Consider the following 18,315-nt stretch of genomic DNA (forward strand, 5'->3'; position numbering starts at 1 on the left):
AGCTGAGTGGTCTGCCGTCTACGCCCTCCACCTTTTGATCCTCGTCCTTTTGCAAACGGTGAATGCCAACCTTTTCCGCCCAAACCAAATCCATAAAGCAACCGGCAGCACCACAGTCCAGCAGTGCCAAAACCTCATAGGAACGCTGAGAGAGGCTTAACTCCACTCCAACTACCATCAGACGGTTGTCTTCTTCTACTGTGGATGGCGTGGGTGTGACCGATAAAGAGACGAAGGGACCAGGTAATCCCCCTCGGTAACTTGTCCCAACTAGTTCCGAGGATTGGCGTTTCCCGAACGTCTGGGAGGTACGTTAGGACAGTCTCTAAGTATATGTTGATTGGATCCACAGTACATACACAGGTTGTTATCTCTGCGTCTTCTTCTTTCTTCCGGGGTGAGTGGCCCTCGGGTAGTTCCAATCTGCATCGGTTCCTCTTTTGACATACAGGTGGAAGAGGGGGGGGGGGTAATCCAGGATCAAGTGTAGCAGGAAATCCACGTTGTTTTCGACGTTCAGACCGTCGTTCTGAGATGCGGAAGTCCAGTTGAATAACAGTAGACCACAGATCGGTTAAAGTAGCTGGTCGGTTAACCCTTGCTAATTCATCTTTGAGTTCCTCCCTTAGTCCTCTCCGAAAGATGGTGTACTGAGCGTTCTCTTGCCAGCCTGCGTCAGCAGCCACCCGTTTAAAACGGGAGATGTATGTCAGCAGATCCGTACTTCCTTGTCGGATATCCAGTAGCTGTTCGCTGGCGACTGCCGCAGACTCTTGCCTTTCAAAAGCCGTCTTGAATTGGGCAGTGAAACCGGCATAATCTTGGAGTAAAGGGCTGGCACCGGTCACCAGAGGGGTAGCCCAAGAAAGGGCGTTACCCGTAAGGTTAGAAATTAGAAAACCTATACGGGCTGAGTCTGAGGCATATGCTTGTGGTCTGAAAGTGAAATAGATTATGCATGCCTCCATGAACTCTTTGAATCTAGCCGGAGAGCCATCGTATTTACCGCAGGCTAAGGGCATGGGAGGCAAATCACTCCGGGACTGTTCGAAGTGATCGACACGCTGCCTCAAAGCAGTGTTTTCGGCTTTCACAGCCTGTAATTCTAACGTCACATTCTGCATTGCAGCGAGCAAATCTTGGACCTGTTCCGGGATAGACATTGTGTTCTCTTCTGGGCGTTGCAAACTGTCACAAGTGCTGGGATATAACGGTGATTCCTCCAAACCAGATAAGTCTATGTCCTCCTCCCCTTTCTCCTCACCTGTCTCTTCCAGAAGATTTCCCCGTCTGTAGGACTTGTCTCTTGGTTTTTTCTTCTTTGTGAAGAGATAAGGTCGTCCGCGGGAAGAAGCCACCCTGATTCCCTGATAAACAGGAAAACAGCCGGCCCCGTCCCGAAGACGCCAGGAAGAGAGGAAAAAAGCAGCCGCTTTAAAAAAAACCTCTCGCCGGATGTTGTTGATAACAAATGCGTGCTGGAGGAGTTGACTGGAGAGTCCGGAGTGCAGGTGAAAGGCAGGAAAGTCTTTCCGAAGCTGTCAAGCTGTAGTATTTGAAGTTGTAGCACGAGAAGCCCGGGGAACCCGGGATGGAGGAAAACACACCACTGCCAAAAACCGGAACGAGATCCGGAAAACAGGAAGGAATAGCAGAGCCCCGAAAGGCACGGGAAATCGATAGAATGGAGTAAACAAGCAAAAAAGGAAGGATAGAAGCAGTAGAGAGAATAACTGCTATAGTTACTGAGTAATAGGGGAAGTACTGGAAACACAGTAGCACGGCAACAAGGCGAAAGAAACAAGTTGCAACGCACAGAGCCCAGAGAGGGGCGTGGTTAAATACGGAAACAAGAGAAAAGGCTAGACCGGTAAACCAGGAAGCGGAAGGAAAAGTAACACAGAAGAAAAAGACTAGACCGCCAAACCACCGCCAAACCAGGAAGCGAAAAGAAAAAAAACACACTGAACAACTAACGGCGCCGCCAACGCCAAGCCTTCCATAACCGCCAGCGGCCACCAAAGGACGGCGGCATGACAACAACCCCTGTCCACCCCTAGTGCTAGTAATCTTCAACAGTTATTAGAAACACATTAACCATTGGCTCTCAAATTATAATGCCCTTCGTTATATGGCCCTCTACAATTGGTTGGCACGCTCGTGCCCTTCTGTCACATTCACTTCACTAGCAGCATGTAAGTTCATACTCCAGGTGTCAGGAGGGGAACATGACTTTACATGGATGATTCCATTAATCCCCCACTGGACAAAGTTCTAAGTATCCTAGGGATCCTTGATGGAGGTAGTGTATGCTCACCATTCAGCTTATTATTTAACCAGGACAAATGACTACCAGCTGTATCGCCATATTCGTATTCTGTGGTTCGCCACTTGTGATACTCTATTCGCTGCGACAATTCCATTGCAGCCACATGTCGGAGTATTGCCTCAGCTAATTGCTGTTATTGTGCTTTCATTAGGGGAGCTTTAGTTTGTAGATTTTAAATACCAGGGTCTTTAGTAACTGTGACTGTAGAGCCTGCCTTATCAGGTAAATGTGTTGTTATTCACATGACCATGATGACCAGGCACTAGATTTTGTGGTCACCTGATTCAACTCAAAGTAGCCAACTATCCAAAGCCTCCATCTCAGTCACCATTGGGTAATGGTAGAAAGTGAACGTGCCATTGCAAGCAACCTTTTAGCTGTGAACAGTCCGAAATGACCTGGTCATGTAATTTAACTTCCCAAATCTAATAAAAGGAAGTTCGCTGACAAAAATATGATCAATTTGAATGTGAATCGAAGGAGAACAGAGGAAGGAGTACAGACTTTTGGCCAGGAACAGCAGTTGCCACACATCTTCTAAATTGAACTGGTGCATAGCTATTTTCAGAGCTTTCCTAGATTGATTTCTGCCACCCACAGCTGACTTAGACCTACCTAACACGCCATCCATGGGGCACTTAAAATCACAAGCCCATTATATTCAAGAGCACATGTTCCCTGTACGACTGGGACACCAACATGTCACAAATGGAAAAATCAGGTAACTTTGGGCCATAGATAATTAGAATACATATAGACTGCTCACTGAGCACACTGTAACTAGTACACATTGGCCATTTGGGTCCCTCTCCGTTGCTGACAGCTCTAATGGAACACCCTTTGCTATCTAAATCAAGATAACTCTCACCTAACTTAAAAAAAAGAGGCACCATAAATTCTCCCAACCCACTGCCTCTCAAGTTTAGAGATGACATCAAGCAGTAGATGTGTATTCTGGATTTTATGCCTGCGAAGGAGCAAAACAATTCTATAACGTTTTATATAGTCGATTTCATGCCACAGCACCACATTGCCTCTGAGCAGTTTTGTGCACTTTATGAATGCAAATAAATAAATAAATAGCCAGATCACCTGATACAGAAGTAGAAACATAATAGTAATGCCAAAAAATGACAGTTCTTTCCGTTGCATGCTGCTGCAACCTAGTACTGTGAATGAGAAACCAATCCCTCACCCCAAACATTACCCACCCACTCCTACTCTGTCTGCGTCGGCACACATCCTCATAAGAGAGCCATATGCAATTCAGCATGCTTCAGGATGCAGCTCCACATCTTTTGGAATGTTAAGAACTAAATCCTGGAGTTATAAATTACCTTCAGCTTTCAGGGAAACAGGAACATATACCAGATATCGTCACACTGCAGACATCATCCCACTGCTTGGGTGTAGTCCAGATAGATTGATAATTTATCTGCCCCAAAATGAAGAGATCATTGCCTCTTTCATGAGGCAGTTGAGAACTTCAGCTAAAGTAGCTCTCTGAAGCTAATGTTTGTGCTCTCTCCACAAAAAAGGAGGAGAGTTTGGATGAACCAATTTCTTTTGTGAACAGCCAGTGCCGAACCTCAGTTGGGTTCCATTCCATTGGGCAAGGTAGAGATCCTGTGGGCCAAGGGGGCCATGTAGATATTGAAGAACCAGGGGGACATCTTATGACCCCTGGGGACACCACAAGTAGAGAGTGAGAGATGAGAGAAAGGGCCCAAGCTCCACGTGGGAGGGCCGGTAACAGAGAAAGGAGGCGAGCCACGCCATGGCCTGATCTGTGATGCCCAGGGTATCACAGAGAAGGCTGATCAGGATGTTGTGGTTCAGGATGTTGTGGTTTACCTATTGAAAGCAGAAGAGAGGTCAAGAAGAATGAGGACAGGGGAGAGTTAGATCAATATTTGAGAGCAGGTCTTCACGCGTGTTCAGAAGAGCAGTTTCCATGCCACTGGATGCCCTTAAGCCAGACTGATGGTCATGGAGACAGCCAACAGATTCAGGGTGGAGAGTAAGTTTGGTAATAGCAATGTTGTCCAGGGGTTTTCCCAGGAAAGAGGTGATGGAGATCGGTGATAGTTTGCTGGAATAGAAGGGTCGACGGAAAGTTTTTTGAGTAGACTGTGCAAAAGAGAGTGCTTGAGAGGAGAGGGGAAAACTCCAGTGGCAAAAGAGAGGTTTCAGAGGTCGGCCAAGGCTGGAGCGACAGTGTCAATATTGTCCTTGATGGTTTTGGAGGGGAAGCGTCCACCTGTTTGGAAGAGGCTTTCACAGACCGGACCAGTCTAGAGACCTCATCCATTGTGACTGGGGACAGTGAGGAGGGAAGAGGGCGAGGGTAGGGGCGGCCAAAGGGGGCCCAGGAGATGTTGGTGCCGTAGGCGGAGCGGAAGAGTGTGAGGACAGGATGTCCTGTGTTTTGGTGTGAAATGTGCGGCGAGCGCCCAGCAATGGGCCTGGGTGGGTGCAGTAGAGGATGCGGCTGCAGTAGGGTTGGCCAGCTCCTTACAGACTTTAAAAAGTTCTGCCGTGTTGTTAGATTCCGCAGAGATGCAGGCTTGAATGTAGACTCTTTTCTTGGAGCAGATGCAGAGTCTATATTGCCTTTGAAGAAGGCGGCAGGCCAGTTTGTCAGAGGGTGCACCTCAAGATCCCCATTTCTGTTCTGCTGGCCGATAACAGCCCAAACGAAAGGAACTTACCCGGAAACCTGGTCAAGTGGCTGAAGACAAAAAACTCCCCCAGGACAAAAAAGAAGAGACACAGTATTCGAGTATTTATTACTATTAAAAATCACTTCAATTGTATAATCTGAGATTTGTAATGTGTGAAAATATCAAATAGGGATTGCCTCAGGACCAGTGCCTGACATGGTTCAATACAAGTGTATTTGATTGCTTTGTACCTAGCCATGTCGCCAAGATTAATTACTGATTTCTTTTGTCTACTAACAAATTGCAACAGATTTTAAAAAGACGGATATAATGAGGATGTATAATTAAGCTCTTGCCTACTATTAGATTGAATCACATTGTACCAGAATACAGCAAAAGAAGGCTCATTACAATTAATTATGACAATGAGCAGTGTCTTCTGTTAGTAACAATTTGTGTGCATGTATACTTCCCACTTACTACAACATTTCTGCCCCAATAAAGAGGTCTCACCTGTTCACAGAGTTAACAGATGAAACTCTCCAGGACTCCAAAACACAGAAAGGTTTCCCTCTTCAACGTTGCATAAAAGTAAAGTTCACTCCATCAGGGGTAGAGAATGTTCTGGTTGTCAAGCTAAGCATAGCGTTTGTCTCCACCACAAAATGAATTCCTTTCCCAGCTCCTTTATGAAGAGATTTGCATGAAGGTTGGAATCCCGTTAATGTCCAGGTTTGGTTCCAAGAAGAAGGAACCTGCTTTTCAAATAAAGGAGCAGGAATTCTCTGGCCTGAAGAAAGGATTTTCTTTCAGTCATTTGTCTCCCTTTCTTCTTTTTGCTGTGACCCTGTTGTGGCCTCCCAAAGATCACTTGGACACTTTCTGGTGTGACAGTGCCTTTATTGCCAACAAGATAAAGCTGCTTACACACAGTTGCGTCACCGTGAAGCTTCTAGCTCAAGGGCCAAGGCTTATTCTATGAGTCTCATGAGGGGTAGTAATAGGGGTGGAAGGCTGGCATGGGATGGGTGCAGACTTGCAGGTTGGAGCGCTGGGGCTGCAGTCCTGTCCCTCAGCCACCCGCGCCGCAAATGTCTTTTCCTTGCCCGCGCTTTCCTCTTCCTTGTTGCGTCCTCTTGCGAGAGGTCGGGTCACCTCTCGTGAGATTACGCTCTACAGATCCCCTGTTCCTTGACTGCCAGAACAAGATCAAGAGAGGGGGCTCCAATGTTATCCTGATAGACCCTACCTTGAAGCCTTGGCACTGCTGCTGTAGATGTCAGATTGCAAAGTATGGAACTTTCTCATTTTCCCATCATACCTGAGATTGCCACCCTGCCTCACCCAACAATCCAACAATGTAATTACACTCTATGGAGTCTGAAAAGAGAGGGCTATATGTTAAAGCCATGCACAGTGAGGCAGTGCACTCCCTTGAGTATTCCAGGTGGCCCTCAATCAAGTGTGTTTATTCAGACCAATGAGCATCTTTATCTTCCCAGTGTACTTAGAGGGCTTTATTCACTTTTATCTAACTAATCTAACTCATTTAAAAGGTTCTTAGGGCTAACATATCCTCTACAGAAGGCTATAAATCCTGACATTTTAAGAGATTTGAACGTTGCTGACCATTGATTAGTTCACCCTTCCCTGCTTGACCCCAAGAGCCTTCGCCTCTTTCGTTTTCAGCCCCCAATGTCTACATCTCTTAAAGTTCTTTCACGAAAGTTGTCTTTTTGGTGGCCCTTGCATCAGCCAGAAGAGTAGATGTTCTAGGAACATTATTATGCAAGGAGCCATTTTTGAGGTTTCTCTTTGACGGCCTTGTCCTCGCCCTTCTCCTGCTTTTCGTGCTTGTTGTCTTCCACCGTTATGAAGGCAATGGCAATCCCTATTTTGTTTTGTCACTAGCTTGAGGCCTAGTTTTGCCCCCTTTTTCTTTGCACATTCGAAGCCCACTCTGGATCTATCTAGACAGAACTGAACATTTCCATAACAGTCACTGGGCCTCATAACTGTGCCGGTCTGTAAACAACGGTGCCGGTAAACTACACACTACAACTCTGCTGGGCGGGTGCCTTCCCGCCTGGCAGGTCAGACCTGCCGGGCGGGACGGAACCAGCCCGCAGATTTTTCACAGAAGCACCGGCACCATTAGCAACGGTGCCGGTGCTTCCGTGGTCCCCAGTCCCATAGGGTACCATAGGACTCTGTGGGAATGGGGACTTACAATTTTCTGGCGCCCGACTTTCCGGTCCGATTGGGTTGTAATCCCCCAGTGTTAACGGGAAGTCAGGCGCAGGTAAATATTTACAGGTCTGGCGGCAACCTGCCGTTAACACCGGCACAGTTACCACCAGACCCGCAATGAGGCCCATTTACCTTTTGTCTATTTTAAGCCTGGAAATAAGATGAAGAAACCCTGCTTTGCCATTGGCTTAGGGCTGCTGCCTCCATAGTCATTTAGTCTGAAGGGTTTCACTTCTGAGCTGATAAGGGGGTGTTCAACTAGGAACATGGCAGAACCTTCCACTGCTTGAAGAGGTGTTTGTCTTACCGGAGTGTGCAGGGCAGCCACCTTGGCTACTTAGATACATGTACAACACGTGTTAACCCTTACTCAGGCCTACAAGGCTCTGTGTTTGGTAATCGAGTTTTGAGAGGTGTCTCTGTGTTTCCCAATACAATTACCCACATACACTAAACATAATATTGTCTATGTGTTGTTGTCATTACCACCCATGTTTGCTTGATAGGTCAACATTGTGTAAAGGAAGGGATGCAGAAGGGAGATAATGTTCCCCAATGACTTAATGCTAATCTACTTTTCAAAGGCACCTTGTTGTCACAGTCTACATTCTTTCCTTCCACCAGCAGGGTGAGCAATGTATGTGGACACAGCAGTAGCTGAGGGAAGGTATAAGTTATCTAGAGAAAGAGTGTCTTCCTTTTGTTTTTGTTATTTTTAAGTCTGTGTGCCCTTCTCAAGAAGTGGGCACCCCTCAGTGCATTAAGTCTGTGTGGAAGCGTAGGACTCAGTGGGCCTCATTACGACCCTGGCGGAACGGGTTAACGGGTCATGCAAAAGGATGCGGACCCGTTAAACCCGTTCTGCCACATTACAAGGTCCCCTCGCGGGACCCGGTAAGCACACCTGGTAAAACCAGGCGTGCTTACCGGGTCCCGCGAGGGGAAGAGGGAGCAAACAACGGGCCACTCGTAATCGGCCCGTTGTTTGCTCCCTCTCCCATTCCCATTCAGCCCTATGGGGGCTGGAATGGGAATGGGGAAGGTCCGGGTCCGGGTTCTTGGAGGGAGGAATTACCGGGCCCTCCGAACTCGGAATGGCCCAGTAATTCCTCATTCTGGGAACCCGGACGCGATTTCGGCGGCAGCCATGCCGCCAATAGCAGCATGGCTACTGCCGAGGTCGTAATGAGACCCAGTGTGTTGAAAATGACCAGTGAGGGATCAAGGCATTAAGACCCTTTGACACCCTTAATGCTAGAGTAAAAACACTCATGGGGTTAAGTATTCTGTACAGCGATATGCTAGACGGGAGTAAAACAGTGTAACCTGACATTACCTGTGTAATGGCGGCGTACTGCTGCTCCCACTCCTTCCTGGCCTCCTCCAGCTGGTGCTCCCATGTGATCTGAATGGCCTGAATGCGCAGTTCGTTTTCACTCAGCAAACGTCGCAATTCTTCTGGAAATACACATAGCCCGAGTCAGGAGATTTTCATTTACAAAGATTTCCCGTCTTCAGATAAGATTTTGGTTAAGAGAGAGAGCTTGCACTAGAGGTCAATAGGTTACTAAATAATGCGATATTTATAACATTTAGGGAAAAAAAAGTACACGCATATGTAGATCTTTTTTTGCAGAATGCAATGAAAGAGTCAAAGGTTATCTAAAAAGAGCTTGAATGCGCGATGGTTTGAGTGGAAGTGCATTTACAGGAGATGGTCCAACAGTCGATAAGGGGGTTACATGCAACGAGCCTGCTAATCCTGACCAATACAAAGGCAGACTTGGTGAATTTATTAACTAAAAGTTGACGCACATATGAAAAAGTTAAATATTAGGGTAAGGAAAACAGGCAGACCAATTGTTCACATATAGAGAAAAGCTGGTAAAGGAGTAGGTCGGGAGAGGGAAAGAAGGCTGTGTGTCGGAACAGGTGTGAAGGTTGTCTTAATTAAAAACAAAAAAAATAAATAAATAAAAATCTTTTAAAACAAAAACTAACCTTTCTAAAGTGTCAACTTTTGAAAGTCGTCTTCAATGCTTATTCAATAGGAACAATTAAATGTTTGAAAGTGTATCTATTAACCATTGAATTGCGGGTCGTCACACTAATTAGTGGTTGGTGGCATTTGGACATGTAACTGAAATTCCATCAGCAACAGAATCAGTGGAGCCATACAAGAAATAAAATCCCTCATGGCTGGATATTGTGGGCAAGTGTATCTCAGTGCCATTTTGGGATTTTGCATTGTCAGTAGTTTCTTTATCTATACAAAATCCAAGGCATCTGGATGCTTTACTTTCCCTTTTGCAAATTATTAACAAGTAAATATGTTGAGCAGCACGTCCCCAGAGCGTCAAGTAGTAGCAAACTGCACTGTCTCCGCCCCTTTTACTACATCATTCTTTTTGCGGCCAAATTTTCCATGGATTTATTTTTAAAAGTGGGTGTGGAAGGCAGAATAAGGAGGTGTTTCTCCTGTGCAAGGATAGACCAAAAGAGGCAGAAGTGGGGAACCATGTACAAAGGGGGCAGAAACCACAGTGAACAGTGGGAATGGCGGAATACCGCAAGAAAAGAGTGGCGGTGACACAGATTTGACTGCACTAATAGGTGTGTTTTAGAGAAGATTTAGAAAGTGTTGGGGTGCTTTGATCTTCTAGGCGGAAAATGACCTGGCATGTGAAAAAGAAGAGATTTCACTTGAATTCTCTCCATCACCCCTTTCCGCACCGCTGCTTTCTGTATGAGCATTCTTTTTCATGACCCCTTGGCAATGCTTGGATCTGTCAGATACAGTGGCTGTCTCAGCGTTCTATTGATATCTCAGAATGGACCTTGGATAGAAGGAAAGCCAGTTGACAAGCAGAAGCACACCATGAAGTAGATGGAGAGGTTCATTGCCGCCACAGTAGAACCTCAATGCTGGGCAGGTGCAAGGAATGTTGCTGCCCTAGGTGAAGTTGTAGAGCTCTTCCCACCATTCCCAGGCTGTCCCCCGACTACCCTGCCATTTCCCAAAATCCTCACCCCTTTTGTTGCGGATCACAGCAACCTACCCCTAAATCATCGCTCATTTCTTCTGCTGTGGTTCTCCTTGGTCCCCTTTCCATTTCAGTGAGGCAGTGAGTGCAAAAGAATGCGCGTTCAATAACTCTGTTAAGCTGAAATCTTTGATAACCCTTCACAGGGGTATCAAAGTGGTCTACAGTTGTTTCATCTCCACAATATTTATAGTGCCCTATTTGGTCATGGAAATTTTGATCGCTAAAATATAATAGCCAATATATAGATAGTGGAGGTGTTATTCAGGGGCAAGACAAAGTTTGGATTAGGGTAGGCAGGGCGGAGGGAAGGGCCCCCTCCCCAGTAAAAGATATAAGAAAATGATCATATGGCAACCGTAACATTTCCTCAACCAAACCCTCCACTTTAAAAACTGTGGTGATGAAACCACACATAACCATCAAAGCATGTATGGAATGTTTTCATGGTGCTCTCTTAAATTGTAGCAGTAAATTCGCTCTCATTATCATGTTTATTGAAACTGACACCGTGCTGCCCAATGGCCTAATTTACAAAAATGTTTGCGTGGAGCAAAGGACTTTGCCTCAAAAAAAGTACACTTTGCACCACGCTGAACACCATTTGCTGATTCACAGATTGGACTTTGTGCTGGTCCCTCCCACTTTGCGTCCTGCACAAGCATTTTGCACAGGATTGACATCATCACTTGGGAAGGGCCAGCGCAAAGAAGGCGAAATGGGCAGAACATGCACATTTCCTCATTAAAAGAGGAAAATGAGGAATAAAATTGGTGTGGGGAAGGAGGCACGGTCCAAACTACAAACGCCTCACCAATTGCTAAGTAAACTGTATTCACAGAATCAATAGCGCTTTCGTATTAACTGCAAAGGTGAACCGCCACCAGTTAGTCGTTTCAGAGCACAAAAGCGCAATGAAAACCCACATATTAAAAGCGCAATGCAATTCCACAAAACAATCGGTTGCCACAAGTGCGGATCCTGCATTGTTAGCACTGATATTACTACATGGAAGGAGGCGGGGGAGGACTAGAATCTACCATACACAATAAACTATATTTGGGGTGCCAGATGAGAAGGTGCATGGAACATGCAGCTTCCCCCATATCATCCTAGGTCATGTAGGCGGAGAAAGACCTGGCATCACCCACCATGTGCTCAAAGGCCGTGACACCTCTGGTCAAAGTGCTGTCAGCCTTACACTTCCTGGCCAATGGATCATTCCAGCAGACCACAGCCATAGTTTTGGGTATATGACAGCCCACACAATCAAGCTGCCTCCACCAGGTCTTGCGCTGCATCCTAACACGTTTGCATGGGCACATAGACATGCCACACACTCTGCAGGCAAGGCAAAGAGTGTGCCAGGAATTTTGAGCAGTCAGACACTTTCCCCTGGTTCCTGGGAGCCATCGGGTCCTGCTGCAAACCCCCCCACCCCCGAGACAATAAGCACATTTATCGCAACAGGAAAAATTGCCATTCCACAAATGTGCAGGTAATCTGTGATGCCAAGGGGCACATCATTTATGTGAATGTGAATTACCCAGGAGGCACATACGATAGCTACATCTTGCGTCATTCCCCTGTACACTAGGCCCTTGCGTCATTCCCCTGTACACTATTCTCCTATATTACCAGGGTGCGCTCTGGGTCGGAGATCAGGCTGGGAGTTTGAATCCAAATGCCCTATGTGTCAGACTAGGCATGAGGATTTAAAACATTTTTTATATTTTTGTCTTGCATATTGTGGTCTAAGAAAAAAGTATTTGCTACCACTGTTTATAGGAAGAGGCTTTGCCCAGCCAAGGCCAGCACTTTACTATCTGTTGAATGCAGCTACGCCAGCCATAGCCTGGAATCTATCTCTATGCACAAGAAAAGCCTGGTGAACACGAGAAAGGGGACAAAGACTAGGCGCAATCGCAAAAAGTAATAAAGAAATTAGATGAGCCAATTTATACACCTCGATTGTCAAGGCGCTCATTGGGACCTATATAATGCTAAATCTGTATTATACATGGAAAATTCTAAATGAATTGCTGTTTGTGCCTCTATGATGGGGAAAAAGTTGTGTATTTATTTTGGGCTGCTTTTTTCTCCTTTTTGTCTTCTTTTTCCTTTTAATAGTATAATATTGTACCATGTAGGTGATATTTCAATGAATGAATGATTGCTGTTTGTCTAAGCTTTTACAATTAGTGGTGTCTAATGGTCACGTATGATGTATCTTTTATGGACTTGGACAGCCCTTTTATTTTTGATATAATGATACTGGGCCTCATAAGAGGTAGGAGGTAGCCATGGTGCTATTAGCACCATGGCTACCCCCTTACCGCATTCCGGGTCCGGGTTCTCGAAATAGGGATTTACCGGGTCATTCCAACTTTGGAGGACCCGGTAAGTCCCCATTCTGAGAACCATTCCCCATTCCCATTCGAGCCCCCATAGGGCTCAATGGGAATGGGGATGGAGCTAATAACGGGCCCGCTAACAGCAGGCCCGTTATTAGCTCCCTGGTCCCTTAGCGGCTCCCGCTAACCGACCTCGGAATACAGAGGTAAGGGGTTACCGGCACCGGCATCCTTACCGGTGCCGGTAACCCCCTACCTCCAACCTCGTAATGAGGCCCACTGTGTTTTGTAAGTGATATCGTAATGAATGAATTATTAATACTTTATGTCATATTTGGTATAACTTCTTGTGTCTAATGGCTGTGTATGATGTATCTTTCATGGATGTTTTATTTAATCCGGAAAAAAAAGAACTTAATTACTTACAACAGGCCCTGGAATCGAGAACCTTTGGCAACATGTGGCTGCTAGGTGAGTATCAACCATCACGCACACAGAAGTAGTCATATGCCACACAGAAAAACAAGAAATTAAAATCCAGCCACCCCAGGCGAGGCGAGCTATACCGCATAGCCATAGGGGAATAGCCGAGCGCACTTTCAAAGTGCTTAAGTCACGCTTCCGCTCCCTTGACCACTCAAGTGGCGTATTGCTAGATGCACCACTTTTAGTATGCAAAATCATTGTGGCATGCTGTGTCCTGCATAATATAGCTAGCTACATGTTGTGGCATAGCAGTAGAGGGTGTCATGACAGGAATGTAAATGCAATGCTGCACATAAAATAAGCTACTCCATGACCCCTCACCAAAAACATGTGCACATGAACATCCAGAGGAGACTGAATATATAAGCTGCATGTCGTGGAGGTCTAATCAATAACACAAATCACGTGGATTGGACATTTGTCAGGACTAGCTAAAGGAGTCTGCCTGACAGATAACACATGTCATACACATCTTTGCTCAATGGAATGTTCAACTGCATGTGTGAGTCTGTTGCAATCCAGAGGAACACGGTCAGTTGGCTTCACTGTGCAGGTCTGCATGTACAGTCCCCCAGCTCAATCATGTGCACAGTAGCATAGGCAGTTAAATCACTTCCTTCTAAAGCACTATGGCTCTGTCAGGAGAAAATAATACAGTGCATCTTCGAAGGTAACAAAAAAAAATAATTTATTAAAAAACACACTACATCCACTGGCTTATGGACTCCAGGATGCATGAAGAAGGGGTGGTGGTGGCAACAGGATAGGGGTGTGTGGAGACATGGGCAGTGGCATCACCTGCATAGTTCAATTGGAACCCCCTTCCTGTAGTGGATCCAGGGAGGGGGCACTCTGACCATGAATGGCCAAAGCCTGGTCCTCATTGGCTAGGGCCACTAGGGAGAGGGATGAATGCATGAGCGACCCAATGGCAACAAGGTCCTGATGATGGTTATCATGAGTGGCCAACGTGTCAGCATTCATGCTGAACCTTGAAGTCTCCAACTGCATGTTGAAAGTTTCCCTCAAGATGGCCATCTCCTTATGCAGAGATTGTCTCAAGGAATCTGTGTCCTGAAGAAGGCTTTCCCTTGAGGCCGACATCTCTTTATGCAGGGTTTGCCTAAAGGAACCCATCTCTTGCTGCTGGACGTCCCTTGAAGCCAACAACTCATCATGCAGGTATTGCCTCAAGGCGGGGCCCTCCTTGCGAATCATCTGCCTCAGGTGTGACATGTCCTCTCTTATCTAATCGCCTAAAGAGGTTCCTCATTTCGTATTCTGTGGTGAACCAGTCAGTCACATTCGTGGGGACAAAGGAGAGTCCCTTGCCCAGTATTGATAGCTCCTCCTTGGACAATGTTTGGCCTGACAAGTTAAAAACCGGTAGGGTCAGGTTTGTTTCTACCACGTCGGGCGTCTTGTGCCGGGTTGAATCCACCTGGTCCCCTGGCTTTAATATCCTTTATTCTGTGTGGGGCCCCACAATCTTCCTCTGGGGTCCCGTCTCCCTAAAAAGGCCTCTCTGTGCCTCTATTCTGTTGTTGGTTGTAATCACTATAGTCCCACTGATCTTCTGTTGTGGAGTCCGAGCTTGATGATTCCGAGAAGGTGACCCACCGTTTGTGTGGTTTCTGTGGATATTGTTGTAAATAGGAACCCTCCTTTATTCTGTTTTCCAGCCAGCTATCTGTCAGGTAGAGGAATACTGCATCTAATTTGAATTCTTGTATGTCTTTGGTACGTTTTTTGGATTTGTTAGTGCAGTGGTCCTTGTCTGCACTGGATTCTGTTCTCCAAAAGGGTCCTGAGAAATGCATGGAGGTGCTCTGTTTGCCATGTGAAGCTCCTGACTTGTACCAGGACACTTTTGGAGTACAGAATCCAGTGCAGACAAGGACCACTGCTCAAACAGATATGTTATATGTCTTACAGGCTGCCGGGAGAGCACCAAGAAACACACAGCCCCACCCGAGCAGCAACATAATAGGTTACATGGGCTCCCGACTCCAAAATAGACACAGCAAAAGCCAGTATCATTAGGTAAGTAATTTCAGAATTGAGCTTGAATCCACACTATATATGATTGACAGAACAAGCCAGGAAAAGGTTAAAAGCCTGCCCCGGACTTATAATTACAACTCTGTCTTTTACACACATATTCTCTCACCGTCCTCTTCCCGCAGTACTCCACAGTGGTACGGACATTGAACAACAAAGGGAAAGAGATGTACCGGAGGAGCAAGAGGAACAGGGAGCCACCCTATAGGCTGTGAGGCAAGTGCTGTGCACACTTACACCTTAATGGTAATCACAAATCAAGTAAACAATACACAAGGAGTTTTTAAATCTATATTAGAATAGATTATATAGTTTTTATGTTACTATTTTTCAGGGTTTAGCAATAACGAGAGGTCCTGAAGAAGGTGGTCCAATCATCACTCTACGACAAACTAACAGAAAGGGTCAATTTGATTCCCCAGATAGTCCTCCAAGAAAATACAAGAGAAATGTTACTACCTTATTCTCTGTGACCTGACCCTGTCATTGAAAAACACTATGTAACAAGATTTAGACATTCAGAGATATTTGTTGTGCATAAAACTTTGTATAAATTGTCACTGAGGTGTTTAGAGTAATTACAATATTAAGTGAGAGTTAGGAATGTTTTCAATATTGTGCTTGGACTGTTGAGTTAACAATGTTTTATGTTGAAAACATTTTGTTTATTGAACTTCAGTTGGGTTTGAAAAAAGCTTATATAATCCTAAATCTAAAGGTGGAAGCAAGCTATGACCATCAAATAATAATAACGTAGTTCTAGCCGAGTCTGTCAAAATAAAAGGGCCTATACTAATAAACCTATTGCCAATCCTTACTTCTAAATACAAATAGTGTGGGAAACAATGCTATGCAAAAGAAAAGTGTTCAAGAAATGATATGTGAGGATATTCAAGCCGTTGGCTTCTTTTCCCCACGTTTTCAGCACAGGATAAGGCAGCACACTTGAGCTTAGCACACTCTCTGGCTTCTCTAGCACGAGGATGCAGTTCAAAACGTCAACATCAGGGCCTTCTGTGCCAAAGCCTCTTTGTCATTCAAAGTCTCTTATTTCAGAGAGCCTGATGCAACGCGACAAACATTAAAGTTCCTTTCTTCTTAGGATTTCACACATACAACTTCTCAGGTGATTTACTCTACAGGGCTCAGACCCACTTTGACTTAAAACCTTCAATTGTTCTCCCTCCGCCGGACTCGGACCAAATATTTCACATACACAACTTCTCTGGTGATTTACTGTTCACCCCGGTTCCCCCTCTGCCGGGCTTGAACCAAATATTTCTACTTCATCAAAATCGAAGACTTTTGACTGCGCAGGATTTTTCTTGCCCCGTCACAGGGCCACTTTGATTCACAATTACTCGCTCTCTCTTCCTGATATAACCTTTTCCCACTTTCACTTTTGCCACTTCTCAGCTGAATACCTTAGAGACTTTTGGCTGAGCACCCACGCGGTGCCAGACTACTCTGACAAAGGTATTGTAACTTGTGTTTAAAGTTCAATCACTCATCAGCAGTTCACTTTACTTGCGTCTCTTATCACATGCCTTTTAACAATGTTCGTTTCGGCACTCGCCATGCAATGTTGCTGCTTGCAACCTTGGCTTCAACACAGTCCGGTCTTGTATCGGTCTCCTCAACTCACCGGCTGTGTTGATTTTACTGATGCTGCTTTGTTCTTGGAGCCAAAGACAGTACCACAGCAACTGGGCTTCTCCCCGCCTTGATTATTGACACGGGACGGCCCCGGGTACCTCTGACACACAATGCAGGATTCTTCAGCCTGGTTTCCTGGTCTTAAGCTTTCTATTTTCAAGGTTTCTGCAAAGTAACATTTCCTTGTCAAAAAGGTCAAGGGAACTTCCCTCCTTGCGATCCCCTTCTGTTTTGCCATCTTCCCTCTCTCATTAAACTGCCATCTCGGAACTGCTGTTTCCTCATGTGTTTTGCCTCGCTCATGTGCTCTCGTGCTGCGCCTTATATCTGTGTGTGGAAGCTTAATGGAAGTCAGATGTGTGTGTGTGTGATGGTCAGTAATTGCCTGACCTCGCCTGACCATTGTATTGGGACATGTCAGGCATACGGCTCGGGTGTTACTCTGTTTACTCTCATAGCAGGATGTCGGTGAGAAAGTGTTTGTGTTGTAAAAGGGGGCGGGGGTAGAGTTCCTAAATATCCTACCTGGTAGGATGGGGGTAAAGGTGTTACAGGGAAGGGGATACTGCGTCTCACAATCCAGTGTCCCACTCCCACTCCCCGAAGACCCCTCACCCAGATGATCCCCCCCAAACTGGTCCACCCCCAGGAACTGGATCCAAAAGCGATGTCTGTCTCCTGGCCACCTGGATGACAGATCCCAAGGGACTAGTGGGTGAAACACCTTCTGGTTTCTCACAGTTGACACTGCACTATCCATAAGCATGACACTGTGAATATGACCAATGGCATGTGCCTTGCAGTCCATTGGCACACATAGGTGTAGTGGCCTTACTGATTATTTCAGTGCACAGTAATGTGTGGCATACTATCAATGTCAACTGGAAACATGGTTCAAGCATCCAGCTTGTATGATGCACAACATGTGATGGATGTGACCATGGATGCATTACTCTAGTAATCAAGGATGGGAGAGAAGGACCCAAACCAACAGTACAGCAAAACCTGATTGCATATCATGTGGTGAGGAAAGCATATATATCATGCACACGTGGCACTCGACAGATGTGGCAGCATAGGTCCATGCCTCCCATGCCAACCACCAGCTCACACGTGATGAGGCCACTGGCAATCTCTTCAAATGGAGTCAGCTCTTCAACATGTGGTGATCCACCACCAGTATCCTGGGAAGAGGCCATATTGCTGCCCTGCTTCTCCTTTGTATGCCTAATGAGGTCATCCATCCTTTTGCAGACCTCTTCCTCATTGCGCCTTTCCACCCAAAGGCATTAATCAAATCTGTGACCTCCTGCCACAGCCTCCACCGCTCGGTCACAGGAACGGTACCGCCAGCCCAAAGGTACAGGTTGTTTGGTGTTTGTCGACATAATCCATGAGTATTTGCAAAGCCTCCTCAGAGAAGTGCTCCTTCCTCGATAGCCCCTTCTCCCGAAGCTGTGGGTGTTCCTGGG

The 18,315-nt window shown here is 45.9% G+C and overlaps 1 protein-coding gene across 1 annotated transcript in view; it reads right to left on the reverse strand.

Moving 5' to 3' along the window:
* Nucleotides 1-18,315, reverse strand: part of LOC138467234 (kinesin-like protein KIF28) — a 516,126-nt gene that overhangs the window by 358,389 nt on the left and 139,422 nt on the right. Inside the window, exons 6-7 of the mRNA XM_069607266.1 lie at nucleotides 14,568-14,579; nucleotides 8,579-8,647 (exon numbers count right to left, since the gene is read on the reverse strand). Of these exons, the coding sequence (XP_069463367.1) occupies nucleotides 8,579-8,647; nucleotides 14,568-14,579 (81 nt within the window). The remainder of the gene's footprint in view (nucleotides 1-8,578; nucleotides 8,648-14,567; nucleotides 14,580-18,315) is intronic.

The sequence above is a fragment of the Ambystoma mexicanum genome, chromosome 4q (assembly GCF_040938575.1).
Source record: "Ambystoma mexicanum isolate Mex_15411 chromosome 4q, UKY_AmexF1_1, whole genome shotgun sequence".
NCBI classification, from domain to species: Eukaryota; Metazoa; Chordata; class Amphibia; order Caudata; family Ambystomatidae; genus Ambystoma; species Ambystoma mexicanum.